Raw genomic sequence first — 17,751 nt, 5'->3', positions numbered from 1 at the left:
CATTTTATATTGTTTTCTAAAATATCCAAATATCACTTGTAAAGGTCTTTGCCGACTAAAGTGCTCATTTTCTATTTTACTCATGATTAGAAGCGGTCAAGCCAATAAAACTTCGAAACAAGCCCATAGCCTGGCCCAGGCTACTTGGCTTTAGATAAGTGGGTGTAAATGTAGGTAATTCAAGGAAGAGCCAAACCTCTTAGAATATTTTGCCATTATTTCCTGGCAGGCAGAATGACATTTCATAGCAATATACAGATATTCTTTTTTTACGATCACATCTTTAGGCTCAGTTTGTTTTGGCTCATAAGTCAGACCAGTGTCTTAGGTCTGTAATCAAAATATCTAGATTGCAATAAGACCCACTACATGATTTTAAATATAGGCTGTATAAAGGAGTTAAAGATGTAAAATTATGGAAAAATTCAGTGTTATACCTTTAAAAGCAATTTCACATTCCTTTAAGTGCCAGAATTAACTACTGTATTGTATCAGGGGACTGACCCCTTCCAGGGTAGTAAAGACTGTGGCTCACAAGAATGGCCACCCTCGTTCAGAATGGTCTACCTAGCTCAGTATCCTGTCTTCTAAAAGTGGCCAATGCCAGGTGCTTCGGAGGGAATGAACAGAACAGGCAATTGTTGAGTGATCCATCCTCTGTTGTGCTCTCTCAGCTTATGGCAGTCAGAGGCTAGGGACTCCCCAGAGCATAGGGTTGCACCCCTGACCACGTGGGCTAATAGCCATTGATGGGTCAGTCAGCCCTGTACCATGGTGTGTCACTTTAAAGTTCCTGGGGCTTCTTGAGTGGACAAACGCCAAAGAAAAGGCAGAGACAGGTACTGGAAGAGAGGAAGATGTCCTGCGGAAATAGTGTTCCGGGAAATCTATGCTACTGTTTCTTTAAGGGCCTAGGACCAGAAGCCTTGTAGTGCAGGGCAGGGCTCCCCTCTCTCCCAGCATTTCAGGGCTCCTAAAGACCTCAGTTCTAGGGTAGTTCAGAAAAGTCCTCTCCTGAAGGTCCAATTTATCAAGTCCTGAGGTACATACTGGCCCTCTAGGCCCTAACCCTAATTCAGGGTCTCTCTCCAGGTATTCCAAAAATAACCAAGTCTTTCAAATAGAACACAAACTCACACAGTATTTATCCCACTTTCAAGTGGGCACAGTCCCTCTTCCCAGAGGGACTGACTTTTTGCTTTCTTCCACCTGTTGCCTGAAGTTTGCCCTCCTCCTTCAGTTTTCTCATATGGTGACCCCCCCACTAACTCTGAGTCCCACAGTAGCCTTTTTTCTGTTCCCTACAGTGTTTACAGACATAGCTGTAATTTTTTGGGCTTTCTCCCTTCTGTGTAACTTCCTGCTCCTTTTATACTGGCATCACCTGATTCCTCTCAAGTGGAATTCATTCTGTAATCAGGGTTGGCTTAACTCCAGGCTCTGCAGCCCCTGGGGCAAACCACCTTGTTACAGTATCTTTTAAAGGGACCTCATAAAGAGAATTATTTCACTGATACCCATTAAAAATTAGTGGATATTTCAATTACTGCTTTCCCAATGACCCACACCCTTACTTCAGCTCATTCTCTGCAGCAACCCAAGCTGGCCTTGACAGAAGACACACAACATCAGAACCACTGGAAATAAAGCTCACTGCTCTTCAAGTGAAACATTGTACTCAGATTTCTTTTTACCTCTCTGTTGTTTCTACAGGTGGAAATTAAAGATCCCATGGGTCTTTTCAAAAAGGGTAGGGGATATCCCCTGTGTCTTGGCCACACTGCCTCTTTTAGTAAACAGGTTCAGATATCCCAGACTGTGTGGAAGCTATTGTTGAATGCCTAATAGCTGGTCTGTTTGCCTATACAGTCATTGCATTACCAGAATCCAATTCATTATCTTGTAAAGTGACTTGCATATAATTAAAAGGTGCTGTATAAGTCTACATTCTAAGTCTAATAAAGCAAAAAATACCAAAGGCATCATAAAACAAGAAGCAGACAAAACTACCATTAACATGGTTAGAGTTTTATGGCCTTCAGGAAAAATTCCATCTGATTCAGATGTGACTTGAACTCCTTACTAGTGAACTTCAGTGAAACAGCTAGCATAGGCACAGTCTTTTTAGAGCAGAAACAACTCTTTTTTTCCTTGTGCGATTTATTCTATTTTATAATATACATTTGTTGTGACCGTGCCAGACCTCAAGAACCCTCACTATTAAGAAAATGAATATGGGAAAGAGAAGGGAAAACTCAAAACCTCGCACTGTAGGCATTTGAAAAAAACGTGGGTGAATAACTTTACGTACTTACAAATATATTAGGTCTAGAAATAAGTCTTTGTAGGTCACATACTGCAAAGCGTTCAGCTCCTTAACAGAGGTATTGAGGGCCCTCCAGTCAGATCCTCACCCCTTATTTCTTATTGTAGTCAATGAATAGTGAATGCTTTCGGTACATCTCAGGATCAGGCCTTCTGTGACCTCCCATTGAATCCATAGTTACAGACAGCTTTTGCTTTTATGTGCAAGGAGAATCCATCAGTCTAAACGTACCTAAAGCAACAATCATAATCATTAATAATAGTTTCCAAAACAAATGTGGGGAGACTAATTCAAGATATTTTGGGGATGGAGAGAGGGCCAGGGGAGGTTGGCAAGAAGAACATCAACAAATAATAACGTCTTTTCTTTTCATTACTTTGTTTTTCTGCCTTTTTTCTATCCAGCCAGAAGAACATCGTATGGGTCACACAAAATATGTCTATTATATATTTTTCCTATTTAGTCTAATAATATGAACAATTTGTTTATTTAGTCTTTATATGCTCCCCAAAAAGTGACGATAAATGCATTATAGGGATAAAGGTGCCCACTACCACTTCAGTGGTGTTTCAGAGTAGCACATATATTTTTCACAACGTCAAACAATTATGTAAACAAGGAAGAAAACTACAAACAGGCAGCCAAGATTTCTGAAGAGTTGCCCAGAAATACAGAAAGATGCTGTAAATTAATTTACCTTCTAGCTTGCAAGATTTATTGAGTACAGAAGTTCAAATATAATAGAATTTTAAGCTGCAAATATTCACCTGTAAGTTTACTTAATAAAATAATGTCTGTTTCTACTTCATGTATTCTTTTGACACAGTACATATAATCCCCTACATATTTTAGGGCCCCGTACTGTATTCCTGAAGTTAATTGGAGTTTTGGGTTCACGAGAAATGCAAAATTGGGCTCTTAGGGCTTGATCCTACAGCCATAACTTATGAGAGTAGTCCCTTCAGAAAAGTATCCTTCTTTAGGACAGTACCTACGCACATTTCTTACATGTTCCCAGTGATGTCAGTGGGAACTTCAGGTGCTAACTGACTCTGAAAATTAAACCACATATTTAGGTCCTTGAATACCAATTTAGGTGTCTAAATGTAGTTTAAAATTGTGGACTTACTAATTAACCACATTAATGTGTGCTCTCACTATCAAGAAAATTTCAAGATGTAATGAATTAAATTTGATCATTTTACACTTTTTTTAAAGTAATGACATTTAAGATGAAGCTTTTCATCATACAGTGGTTGTTAAAAACACTGTACATGTACTGCATTAAGAATGGGTTTGGATATCAAGAAGCTGTATGAGTCTTTTTCTTCATTGAAAATTGTTTTTTTCATAAGATTGCAGTGAGGCTTACCAGCAATGTGTATTCAGTTACTAATTGGAGGTGAAGCAAAGGGAAGGAAGGGAAATTATTAATCTGCTTAAATACTACAACCAGCGTATTAGTGGAGAGTTCGTTAGTGCTTTGAGTAATGGATTAATAGTCAAGCAAGATTTTTAAACCTTACTGGTTAATATGGACAGCTCAGTTTTTGGGTGCCCAACTCAAGACACTCTATAAAGGAGCTGTGTGCCCCTTCTCTGAAAATCAGGCTTTACAAGGTGTTTCAAATTGACCATCCAAGAATTGAGGCACCCAAAATCACTCATCACTTTGGAAGATTTTGACCAAGACTCCTAAATCCTATTCCCAGCTTTGCAACTGTATTAAGGTGTAGCTTTGAGAAAGTCATAACCTATGTGCCTCACTTCACCCCATTGTAAAATAACCCAGAGTATTATTACAGTATATATTATTGTTATTTATTGAGAGCAGAATATGTACTCAGCCCTGTACAAACATAGAAGATGACATAGGAATCAAACCTACAAGGACCTGTAGGTGGAATCCACAAAGCTTCTTAGGCACCTAAACCCAGATTTAAGCCCCAGGATCCCATTTTTAGGTGCCCAAGTCCCCCCCATGAAATGCACAAAACTGCTGAACCCCGTAGGTACCTAAACTCACTCAGTGCTTACAGGGGGTTTGGTGAAAGAGTGAGTGGAGCAGGAGAACTTGACCAAGGGTATCTTGCTCTATCCCTGGTGCTCTATCCCTGGACTAGGTGGGTGGGTGCTCTATCCCTGGACTAGAGTCGTTCCTACTCTTTCATTATTTATCCAGAGTGGAACAGCTTCAACAGGAGAGACTGAGAAAGCCCCACGTCTGACTATCCCATAGCTGAGTGATTGGAGTTCCCTCGTGGAAGACCCCCTGTTCAAATTCTTTCTCCCTCTCTGGCAAAGAGGGGGCAATTGAACCTCAGTCTACCACGTCCAGGGTGAGCACTCTGGTCTCAAAGTTATAAAGTGCGAACCACCACCTCTTCCCCAAGCTGTTTTGTGTGGAGTGAGGCAGGCACTTAACTCACTCACGCAAGAAATTACATAGGCACCTAAGCCAGGAGTGGGGTTCCTGGTCATGGATCACTAGCAGAGCTAAGTGCCTATCTCTGAGAAAGGGGTTGCGGCCACTGTACCTCTAAGCTGTGCATGTGTGCGCATGCACACAGATCTTAAACCCCGTGCACATGGCGAAACACCGCGTGCACAACAATTTGCACAGAAGAAAATTTTTGCGCACACAACCTGTCAAAAATTTGCACAGAAGAAATTTTTTGCACACACGGCCTGTCAAAAATTAGAGGGAACGTTGGCTGGGGCTTAGTACTTTGGCATCTCCCATTGGCTACATTAGGCAGGGAGCTGCCTAGCATGCTGGCTTTGTGGATCCCAGTCTAAGGCACCTATCTCTTCCCATTCATTGTTTAGGGAGCCTAGGCACCTAACTTGGCTTTTTGGATAGAAGAGGTGTTCCTGAAATTTTTCTAGGCTCCTAAAAGTTAGCCATTGTGATGCTCAGCATTGCAACTCCTAAATCCCTTCATCGATTCCACCCTGTGTGTCTTCTGGGAGGTGCTAAGTGCCTCCAACTCCCATGAAAACAATTGAGGTACTTAGCATTTTGGAGGAGATGCTGAACACCATGTAGAATAAGACCCTGTCCCAAAAGATCTTACAGTCTCTAGGACCCTAAGCTGGCAAACTGCTCTGTTCAGGTGAACCATTGTACTCATGCAAAGCCTCATTGAATTAATTGGCCGAGGGATTCTTACTCATATGAGCAAGCATTACTCATCTGAGTAGTCCCTTTGTCTTCACTGGGACTTCTTGTAAGGGTTACTATCATGATATGCAGGATGCAGAATTAGACACTCTACCAACATCAGTGGGAGTTCTATCCATGATGGCTTGCTAGATCCAGCCCTACAGAAAATATAGAATAGATGTATAAGACAATCTAAAGTTCAAATGGTTCAATTTTCAAAAAATATATGTATAGTTGATGGGTAAATGTTATTATATTATTCTCCATATTGTGGTTTGTTCTATTTAAATAATTTCTAGTTCCTTCTTGACTCTTGATTAGTTAGCACTGGTTTTACTATTTCATTTTTTACAGCTAAAAGATCTTATTGGCACATTTTAGAATGAAGCTAGCAAAAGTGGTGTTTTTTACTTATCCTTCTAAATGTAGGTGAAAAAACCCCCTAATTTAAAATAATGGATATAAAAATATATAATTCAGCTACTTGTTTCAACATGATGTTGATTGTACTGGTAAATTTAGCTGAATTAGTTGTAAAATATTGTTAATGATATGCATATGAGTAACTCAGGTCGAATATAGAGGAGAATACAACGGGTCTGGGATTATTTAGTTCTTTTTGAAGAGGTCAAGTGAGGACGTCAGTTCAAGGACGCATTGCGCCATCTGCTGGTAATATCTATAGTTTCCAGAGAGGATATTTCAAATTGGCTTTAAGTACAGTTCATTAAAAATACCAGCCGTAAGGGTTTGATTTTTATTATTATTGACATAATCAGCTGCAATTATCATTACTAAAACAGGATAATTTAGTACTTTATATGTGACAAAAATATTATTCGTGTAGACTTAGAAGGTACTCAGCAAACATAATAAAGCACTGTGACCCAGAAGCTCACTGTAAATCAAGTGTCTAATTTCTCCTTGCCATATTTCTGTGCTGTGAGCAAGCATTTTCTATTATATATGCTATAGAAAGGATCTAAAGTTTTTAAAGTAATGTTTTCAACCAATTAGTAGGTGATGTAAACAGTATTTAAATAAACTTAAATCCTATGTTCTTTCTACTACCCATCACCATTTGTGATACTTGTTCAATTAATGCATGTTTAGCATATTTCCTTGCTTTGTTTTCTAAAAGGGCTTTTATAGTCTGTAAATTATAGTTCTCCAGAAATATTAGGTTGTTTGAATAGCCAGGATGGAAGCTTGGGCTTTGAAAATTCCATCTTTTTAATATGTTCTTATGGTGTATTTAACATATGGTGTATTTAACATATTGTTTATTTTCATTATAGATCTTCTAGAGGGTGAGGCCTAATACAGCCCATCAATGGAAAAGGTGAACATCTTTTTTTTCGAATATATTGTAATTTGAAAAATGTAAAGAGACACTCAGGCTCAAAAATCGTATTTAAAACCAACATGTTTGATACCTATATTACAAGTAATACTGCATGGCCTGATCCAGCAAACAGCTATCCACCTAAATACCTTTATTCAGGTAAGTAGCCCCAGACTTCAAAAGGGCTATTGGCCTGAATAAAGTTAATCAAGTGTGTAGTTTTTGAAGGACAGGACCCCAGGTTGTTAAAACTGAAATTATTAAACTTAAACTTTTGCTTTTTGCTGCTTATTTACTTTTTACATTTCTTTCAATTTAGGCAAAGAAAAGAGACTAGTGAGTTTCCATTTTGTTCATAGTCATTTTCTAGTCAATTTCATTTCCACGTTTTTATACACTATGCTTTCAGACACTAAGTTTAGGTGGAAAATATCATAGGTTCTGATTTTTTTTTAAAAGTGAAAAAGAACCCACGGAAACATTTCTAGCTAATTTTAAAAACTTTGTAACGTCTGAATTTTGCCCCAAATTTTACTGGAGAGTATCTTTCAAAATACTTACTTGTGATTTCCCTGTTAAGAAACAGAGCGCTGTTGGGCTGATAAAATTTGACGTTGGAGTAAAATTTCTTGTTTACTGGAGTAAAAGTTACAAGACTCTAAGGATGGGCAGGTTTGACAAAAAGCATATAACCTGAATGAGATCAACGAGTCTCCCTGACTTTAAGGGTGGAAAGGGGCTTTAGAGATTACGGAAGCTTTGCTGTTATTTTGCCAACTCTAGAAAACTGTTTTCTCCTTTCTTCACTCCCACCAAAATAGGGATAAACCGTTCTACTTTTACTCCACTCAATCGCTTATTGTGCTTCCTGACTGCTACAGTGTGGTAATGGTTATCTGATCTCTTTCTTGAAATGAAATAATGCCACCCCCCCCATGCCGGTTCTCCTGACATCGATCAGATAATAACTAGAACTGAACATTTGTGTCAGCAGAGCCTGGGGAGCAACTAGTTGTTTGTCACTCAGGAATTTAACCAGATTAGTACTCTTATATGGATTATATTCGCTGTTACTAAAGCGCATAAAGGTCGTAATCCAATTTATACACATTGCAGTACGTATTAACGTTATTTGCTATTTTAAGTCTGCTAGTTGCATCATGTGTTTGTAAGCGGGTTAATACTAGTTCTTCTGATGCAATCCAACAGACTCCAAAATGCAAACACGTTTTCAGCCCCGATACCTCTTAGAAACTGACAGCTTCTAGTAAATTTCTATCATAAAGGCACTTAGGATACACTTTTAAGTAACTGCTGCAGACAGATCCTCACTCAGTCCTAAGGATCACTCTTTTTGAAAGACTCCTTACAGTTAGCTGCGTGTTTCATTAAGATACTTAAGAAAAATCACTCATCATTTTTAACCCGCCTTCATTCATTTCGTCTCCACACAAGCTTTGTAAATGCGATTTCAAGTTATTTTATGCCGTCTTTTGTGTTCATTTGAAAAATACTTTACAAAAGTTAAGGTTTTGGTTTTCTCAATTTCCTCTTTCTTCCCTCTCCTTGTAAAAAGGATCCCTCTAAAATTCCCAGACAAACTCAAGCAGCTCCCCTCCGTCGTGCAGTGCCCCTCCTCATGCCCTGCTTTACTGCTGGGGGCTAAGGCTCTAGACATTGGTTACATTCCAGTAGTTTTAATCCGGTTTTTATTGTCAGACCTGAGTCGTTTACTCGGGGTTGGATGGTGGGTTCCCCCCTCCTCTTTCCCCTCAGTAACCTGTTACTTTAAGTAATGCATTTGGGTTGTGATGGCAATGATCTGACTGTGAGGGCGGGCGGCCGGCCGGAGGGGTTAGTGATTTAGTTACTCTGTTTGATTGGCTCTTTCTACCTCTCTCTCCAGGCTCTCCCTCTTTTCCTCCCTCCCTCCTTTGCACAGTGTTATGTCTGTCTCAGTGTCAGGCTTGAGGTGCAGGGCGCATGCTCTAGTATCTCAGCCCCAGCCGCTGGAGCTGCTGCTGGGGGCTCAGTTTAATAAGAGAGAGAGAGAGACAGGGACAGGGTGGGAAAAGACAGAAACAGAATGTCCGCCATCTACCCTCCTCTCCTGTACGCACTCTCCATCACAGCGGCTTCTTCATGAATTAGCGCTAAGGGGGTGGGGTGGGGGACAAAAGTACATACCCCAGCAAACCCCAGGGCCCCCAGGCATGGCCAGTTCGGTAAGTACATACAATCCCCCGCTCTCCCCTCCCTTTCTTCTCCTCCTCCTTCTCCTCCTCCTCCACCCTGCGCTGCCCAGACACCGTTTAGTGCTTCCAATTAGAGAAAGGTTGGTGTGTTGGGGATTTTTTTTTTTAAGTGTGTGGCTTTTTCCTCTCGCCCGCTCTCCCTCCCACCCTCCTCTCTTTGCAATTGCATGAAGCACACACGCATCTAGAGAGAGAGAGGGAGAGAGGCGGTGGAGGCGAATAATAACCCAGCCATATTTCTGCAGCCGCAGCAGCCGGGGAGCAGTGAGTACAGTACAGGGGACTCAGCGCAGGAGGCGCCGCTTAGGATGGTGCGTTCTCTCCGGCGTGGCTCTGACAGCCAGCGGCACCCCAGTAACTTTACCTTTATGCATGCATGTGTGTCTGCAGAACCAGCTGTTAGCGTGTGTCCCCCGCTCCCCTCGACCCCCTGGACTGTAGCACTGGCAGCCGCTGGCATTTTTGTTTATGCATGGAGGAGGAGGAGTATTTTTGTTTTACTCTCCCCCCCCCCGCCGTTCCCCCTGCACATCTTGCCTTATTTTTTTTTTTAATTTGATGCCCATGCGATCTGGATTTAAATGCCTTGGAGTTTCGTCCCTTGCTACGGATATGCAATTTCAGGAGCAATCCACCTCCAAATGAGACTGTTTTCTATTATAAAGCATTATGGGGTGCCCCCCCCCGTTTTCTTTGCCTTGGAAATACTGCCCCTGCTCGTGTTCATGTGTGTCCATTGTATTTGTGTTGGGGCTCTGTCTTTCTTTGAGGCTGCATTCCGTTACAACCCGAGCCGATCGCTTCTTCGTCTTTCCTGTGGTGTGAATGCACGTTTAAGTGTCTGGGGTGGCTTCCCTCCCCCATCCCCTTGTGCTATGGCTATTTTCTTTGTGTATTTTGTTATTCGTGCTGCCCTAAAGCTGAGTGTGATCCTTCGCCTTCCTGCTCATTGTTGCCTCTCTCTCTCTTTCGCCAGTGTGCCGTTCAGGTGAAACTGGAGCTGGGGCACCGAGCCCAGGTTAGGAAGAAACCCACCGTGGAGGGGTTTACCCACGACTGGATGGTGTTTGTTAGAGGACCCGAGCACAGTAACATTCAGCACTTTGTGGAGAAAGTCGTCTTTCACTTGCATGAAAGCTTCCCTAGGCCAAAAAGAGGTAGGGCTCGAATACAAAAGTGGCTTGATAAATATGGATTTAATGTGTTTGCGTAAGGGGAGAGAGAAACACTCGCCTTGCAAGTCTTGCTTTACATGTATTCTCTGAGCGCTGGCAGGCGGCGACCGCTGCTGCAAAGAATTACAAGCCGGCCTCCTGGCGTCTCAGAAATCGTTGCATGCAAAGGACCATCAGGTGTACTGTATTTTTCTTTCCCGAAACGAGAACTCCCTAATCCCTCTGGCTGAGCTGGGAGTTAAGCAGCTGATGCATTTGTTGCGTGTTCAGGTGGGGAAACAAAAGCAGCATTTGTGCTGTCTCTCACAGTCAAGGGATTGGCATCTGGGCACTATTTTATCCATGTGATTTATTTCTGCCTTTCCCCCTTGTCTTGCAATGACTCTGAGTTGCTGCCGCAATCATCTTTAATCTCTGCCGCCTGTGACTTTGCACTGGGCAAAGCTTGCATGAGGTCTTGTGTTCGACAGCATCCTTATGCCTTGTTTTACTTTTGAATGGTGTCAGAATCTCTCATACCCTACCTTGTGAATCGATAGTGTAGAGTGGTATATTTTGTGCTACATGTTGCATTCTGTTTCTAGATCTACATTTCTCTTTAGTGTAGTAAGTACATGGGCTGGAGGAAAGTATCTGTATGCCTTGCTGGTGAATGTTGATATTGATATGACTTCTTAGTATGGACTTCTGTTTTTACTGGTTATGCCACCTATTGGGGTTTTGTTTTGTTATTGAGTTTGCATAATCATTAGCACCCATCTTTCTTATCTTTAAGTACTATAGGACCTTTTTTAAAAGGGGGTGGTACTACTTAATTTTTGTTAATGGAGATTTAAAAATCTTTTTTCTTTCTTTTGCTCTCAAAGCGGCTGTCTGATTGTTTTAGTTGGATTAGTGGGGGTAACAGTACAAATATAATAAGGTGCTTTGTTTGTGTGCAGGTTTATTTATCTAAGTAGACACAATGGTTAGTAGTTATCTCTCATTTGATCTGTAATCTTTATTGTCATCTAGAACTCCTGCAGTTCCTTAGAACAACATCATAATAAATCCATTCTGCTTAGAGCTATGTGGGAATTATTGAACATACAGAGAGTGAATAAAGAGAGGAAGCAATCAGTGTCGAGTTTAGAGGTAGCAAAGCTCTTGTTTTAACATGTATACTTGTGTTAATGCTTTTCACTTATCAAACATTAAGTTATGAATTTCTTCTTTACACTGAGTTTGGAGGATTGGGAGTCGGTAGGAAATAGTATTTAGATTGCTATGGTTCTCTTCCCAGGTGGAAACTAACAGTTCCCTTTCATCCATCATTCAATCTAATTTATATTCACATCCCTAAAACAGTCATGCAGTGCACTCTGTCAGGTCCTAACTACAGTATTGTACAAGACTATGCATAATACAATTTTCAGTGATTTTCATACATCTGTGCTATACTGTCAGCAAAATAATTCCCTATAAGAACGTGGATTTCTCACAGTTTCCCATCTTCTTTTTGCATTTATTACTGACTGATATGCACAAAAAGGCAATTTATTTAAAGAAATATTAATTTGCATGAGAAACTTGGTGAAGGAGTGAGAGCTGTCTAGGGAGTCTAAACAGTTTAGGTAACTTTTTCTGCATACTATGAACAGATTGTTAACCTGAAATCAATGGTAGAAAGTGCTTTTCATATCTTAGAGCTATATCTACACCATGGTGGTGTTCTGTGAAACACTCTGCCTTTATTCCCCAAGCTAATGACTTTCTGTCCAGCTTGAGGGAACATGACTCTGTAGCCCAGACCTGGGGATTGTTGTTAGGTGTGGTATGGAGCTAGTTTAACTGTAATATATTTTTAGGACTTTGCAAGTGAAAGATGGATGGTTGTTTTGTTGAGTATGCTGGGCTGCAGAGTTACGTTATACAGCTATTTAAACCATTGTTTTAAAGTGTTTATTTTGGAATTTTATTTGTGTTTTTATGATGTGACAAGTGCTGGGAAAAGCGCCAGCTTACATAGCCCGGGAGAGGACTTGTCATATTGTAATTACACATGACTCAGATTGTAAGAGACCATTCTGTTTATTGGGAACAGTTAGTTGTAATTTCAGTCTATGCTGAACATCTCTCACTTCTGGGATTCGTTTTGACACCTCAAAAATCTCCTAGTCATTTCAGACCTTATAAGTCAGAGTGGGAAGATTAGCGTCAGGCTATTAAGGATACTTTAAGTTTGTACCCAACATTTACTCTGTTAAAAACCTTAGAAAAGAGTTTGTTCTTATGTGTCCCTTGTGATTTAGTGGATGGAAAAGTGTTATGTTATTTTTTGTAATCTATAGTGATGGCTAATTCTTCTGCAAAAAGTTGTTCTGACTTTTTGATCATCTACATTAATAGTTTTATTTAACCACAGATGGTCTTCACCATGATATCCAAAATATTTTATCATAATGCTTTTGCTTCCAATCAGATGTCAGGCACTTTCTCTATCACGGTCTTTAAAGTTGCAATCTTTTATTGATTATTTTGTGTAAAAACTAGGCTTGGCAGAATTTTTTTCTTTGTATAATTTTAATAGATATAACTGATTGTTTATTTAAAAATTCTTTATGGATTTAAATTTTCACAGTGGTGCAGAATTTTGGAGGAATCAGACAATATTTAATAACACTAGATGCTGAGATTCAAAAAGTTAAGGCTTTATGACCATTAAAACACATTGTCAACATTGCATTTCAAAATATCAACATAAATATCCTTAAATCAAACTACATTCTGAAGCAAAAAATGATGGAAAAATATTTCATCGATCTGTGTGTGTAATGAAATGATGTTTTTATTGATACTTATGGATAAAACACCTAATTGTGCCAAGCCTAAAGATAATTTATCAAACAGAAACATGTGATAGCTTGTCAGACAAACAAAGTTCTGGGATTAGGAGGAGGGAAGTAGATGTACAGCATAAATCAAAGCAATATGTCATTACTTTGGCTTGTTATAACATTATTCCTTAGTTTTTGATAGATTATATTAGTATATTTGGTTCCATGGAATCATGCTGAAAATGGCTGCTTTAACAGGAATGATCGTAGCTAGTAGCAAAAGTTAAATTTGTTAAGACTATTTGCAGAGCTGTCATATCATTTTGAAAATAATAATTGGACATGCTATGATAGATTTCATTTAGTTTGTAATGTGTTGCTACTACTTGGTCACTTTTACTTATTGCAGTTTAAAGTGGAGCATTAAAAAGGAATATCTTTGTAAAGAAAACTTTTCTGAAACTAGAAGGCACTCTACTGAAAATGGCATGTTTACATGAACATCTTATAATAGGTAAACTATCAAAGCTCTGTGTACAGCTCTATTATTACATATTGCCTTTTGACACTTCGACTTCATTGGTGATATTATAACTAGTAAGGGTTGGGCAACTTACAAAAACGAAGGTGTGTTGAGGTCGTATGTACTTAACCTACATTCTTTTAATGGGAGCTGAATGTACAGATAGAGGGATGTGTGTACCCCAAAGTTCCACTGGTTTAATTAATGTGAAGGTCTAGCTATGAGCATAGTGTAGTTCTTGGTTGGTTTGTTTTAAAACATTCAATGAGGTCACTCCAGTGTGCCTTATAAACCTTCTTTCTTTTATTCAGTTTCCCCCCTTTTAGCACAGACCTCCTTGCTGTCCTTTCATGCACTCACTGCTGTTGGGGTGAGATTGGCTTTTCTGCAGTTGCTGCCATCTACAACATCTACCCCTCTCCACCTCAAAAGGCGCGCCCTCACCATTTTAAATGAAATCTCCCCTTAAAGCCTAACTTCGCAGTAACTTTTATTCCTGTTGTTGGCCTTATGATTGAATAATTTATTTATTGTACGATGTATTATGCTGTCACTTTCAATGACTTTCTCTCTATACTTCTTTCTGTTTAAATGGCCTGATGCTACCCCTTTACTCACATGAGTAATCCCATTGAAAACAATGGAACTACTTGTGTCATTAAAGAGGGTAGACTCAAGTCCAGACTTTGTGTTTTGGGATACAGTTTGCACGAAAGAGGCTTTTAAAATAGTGGCATTATTTCTTCAATGTAATAATGCAAATAAATACAGTTATTAGTTCTTGGATAATTTATAGTTCAAGACACCAAAAGCCTGACTCTTAAAAGAATTTGGAGCTACCATGTAATGTGCAGAACTTATTGATTAATTACAAAACAGACAACACTTCTTTCTTCAGATAAATGAGAAGATGCTAGTTAATGTGGAGGCACAATATTTAAAAGAATGTCAATGGAATTGAATCTTGTCACAGGCTCAGTTTCCTGTTGCTGTATAAATACCAAGATTATCTACAAAGGACAAGCTGTTGATCCTCTGATCATATTAGGTAGCTTTATTTCTATTACACCAGATGATTTATGAAATGTTTCAATTTTTTTCCCTGTTGCATGTTGATTCACTAGCATAACCGTTGGTAATTTTTTTACTGTTGGCTTGCTGTACTTCTCTTGGGTAAGAGAAAAGATCTATTGAGTGCTTCAGCTGAGTTTTATTCAAGTACAGTTTACAAAAATGTTTTAGTAGTAGCATGAATCTAATGGTCCCGTATGTTGGTGACAATTGGGTGGCACAATGCCATTGTAACAGAAAATCCGATATTTTTCTGGCAATGAGCTTTTATCTTACAGCTAGGATATTTTATTAACTAGTGGTGTGTTTTTGTTTTTGCCAGAGAAACTATACCAGCTGATTTTTTTTTTCTTTCTTCCTTTGGGTAGAGGGAGAGAGATTGTGTGGGTATGAGGCTTCTTGCACACTGGAATATTTCATGTTGTAAAAGATAGCTAGCTGTTCGCTTTGCTATGTATGGAAAGAATAAAGCAACATTACTTAAAATATATAAAAGTATTATAGGAACATTGTTGGAAAGAGGTGGTGATCTACCTGTAGGGCAGATCTGCTTAAAAGTGTGGTGAATTTAATGCCCATATTTGTGTTAACATGTGAGCAGTGTGGTACATTCTAAATAATCCATCTAGAAGATTTATGTTTTCCCAGCTTTGCTTGATTATGTCAAGGTATCAATTAGTTTTGTGTAAAACTTTGTCTGATTGTATACTTACTTAATTAACATGAATTCTTGAACAAAGAAAGGGTTCCATTGCAGTGAAAGCTTTCCTTCCATTTTATGCCATGTTTTTTCCTGTTGTATTTCCCCAGTCCAGATAAGCAGCTGTTTAAATGAACAGTCAGTCACCTTAAGAGACTCACTGTGACTGATCACAAGGGTGTTTTATGTTCTGATTGTGTTTCTTCTTCCTTACAGGACTAAATTCTACAGTCCTTATTTCATACTTGGACAAAACTCCCATTGATTTCAAAGGGAGCTTTGCCTCAGTAAAGACGACAGTATTTGACCCCTAGTGAAGTAAGGATCTTTCAGAATTGGAAATGTGGGACTAAAGACTAATCTTTGAGATGTGGGGCATGCTGGGTGTTGATTATGGAACTGGCTGTTGTGCATGTCTGCACAAACATAGTAGCTGACTTCAATTCTAACAAGTCATGGTATGTGGTGACACATGCTGCACAACTGAAATCCAGTCTGGCCCTATAGCTTCAGTGTTCAATAATGTGGCTGTAGATTTTCTGTCCCAAATTACATTGGAGCTGTCCCTCAATTCATATGTGAACTAAACAAGAAACCCCTGGAGGCAGTATGTTTTTGGGTAAGTCTAAATGTCCAGTTGATCATCATACTTCAAAAAAATCTGACTATCTCTTACCTGTGTTACTAATGCTACTTTGGATGAGTAAAACAGACTCTTTTTTAAAAAAAATATCAGTTGTCATTCTTCATGCTGCTTGCTCTTTGCCATTCATCTAGTATGCATAAGGGAAATAGGCTGGTTTAGTGTCACTTTCTTGCTCTTGAATTCCTTTTCTCACAAAATTGCATTGGTTTAACTAAATCCGTTTCTAAATTTACATGATCAGATCAGTGCAATTTCAATGTGTCGGCCACACTTTATATGCTGTCTCAAGCAATATTTATGTTGCGGTCAGTTAAAAGGAATGTTTAAAACGACAATGTAACCAGTTTTGTTTTAATTTAATCTTTCATCAAAGCACATCTTATATTACATTTTGTAACACTCTTTAATGACCTAGGTTTGGGCCTTTAAAAATGCTTGACAGTATTCCCTTAACTGCGGTATTCTAAAACATTCACCATAAATATCTATAAAATAGAAAAACCATCAATACAATAACTTAGTGGAGTAAACGCAATGCTGTTGAAAATGTAGACATTTTTTCTTGTTACTAGCTGTGTGTGTTTGTGTCTGTGTAGAAGGTGGCTCATGTAACTTATGCTATGAACTATTTGGGTCTCTTTCCTCCTCAAACTTACTACATGGACCAGTTACCTGCATGTATTGGCTCCAACACAGAGTAAGACTGTACTAGGGAGCTTGGCTGCTGTGTGACATGTTCGCTCCAGAAATATTAAAACTTGAAAGTTAGAGGCATGGTGTCATCTCCATCCCACCAATCTCTTATTTTTATTGTTTTTACCTTCTGGGGATTAAAAAAATCAGAGGCCTGCTCCTCCTCCTTTTAAAATTAGTGGCAGAACACCTGTTGACATAAAGGAGCAAGTTCTTCGTGATGAGAGGGAAAAGGATTGAGACCTAGGAAACCTTATTTGCTGTACTAGTATCTGGAGTCTGGCTTCTATTTACCTTGTGTATTACCTGCTCTAATACAAATAGAGAATTGACTACTAGTTTCTTCAGTATGTAGCAGGACTTCTTCTACTTGGACCAGCAAATTGTGGCTGCATTTTTTCACCTTATAACTGAACTGAACCCATCAATACGTTGGAGGTTTTTGTAATTTTTGAAGGGGAGATTTCTTTCTGTCTTGTTCTTCTTCTAAAATGTGATGCTGGTAAAATATGAGACTTGTGGCCCTCAGAGCAAATATTATCCTTTTTATCAGCAGAATAGTTATAGCATCAGCGGTAGAATTGGCCACCAATGGATTTCAACTGTAGTCTGAAAGGACCAGCTCTAGTGTCAAGAGGGCAATTCAGTTTGTGTCATCCAGAATACCTTGAGGTTAAAAATCATTAATGCACTTCCACTTATCTGACATAGCTGTATAACATGGAGAGTACAACATTGTCTAAAATTGTCTTCTAATGCCATCTAACGTACCGAAAGAGAGTATCATAATCTTTTGGAAATTATAATGGAGTTTCATAGATTACTGCATTAAATTCACCCTATTGAAACTTCATTTCTCATGCTTATAGTGAATTATAACTGCATCTTCTTCTTTTATAGTATATATAAATCCACATCAGAAAACCATTTTTTAAGAGCCATTTTCAAGTTTTTGGCATTGCCACTTCACGCTAAGTTTTCATATTCCCCAGCAATGTCCAAGTTTTACTTAAATACACAGTCCATTAAGCTTTT

General features: G+C 39.1%; 1 protein-coding gene across 2 annotated transcripts in view; it reads left to right on the top strand.

Moving 5' to 3' along the window:
• The first annotated feature begins 8,896 nt into the window (after nucleotides 1-8,896).
• Nucleotides 8,897-17,751, top strand: part of MLLT3 (MLLT3 super elongation complex subunit) — a 229,968-nt gene continuing 221,113 nt past the window's right edge. The window contains exons 1-2 of one of the 2 annotated variants that reach the window (XM_073345488.1): nucleotides 8,897-9,062; nucleotides 10,069-10,249. In XM_073345488.1, coding sequence (XP_073201589.1) covers nucleotides 9,051-9,062; nucleotides 10,069-10,249 — 193 coding nt within the window. In that variant the 5' untranslated portion in view covers nucleotides 8,897-9,050. Of the gene's footprint in view, nucleotides 9,063-9,333; nucleotides 9,404-10,068; nucleotides 10,250-17,751 lie in introns of those variants that run through there. The other variant, XM_073345489.1, reaches the window with a different exon arrangement.

The sequence above is a fragment of the Lepidochelys kempii genome, chromosome 5, assembly GCF_965140285.1.
Source record: "Lepidochelys kempii isolate rLepKem1 chromosome 5, rLepKem1.hap1, whole genome shotgun sequence".
In the NCBI taxonomy this organism is placed as follows: domain Eukaryota; kingdom Metazoa; phylum Chordata; order Testudines; family Cheloniidae; genus Lepidochelys; species Lepidochelys kempii.
Note: the sequence above shows the minus strand (reverse complement) of the source record. Positions and strands in the feature narration are given on the sequence as shown.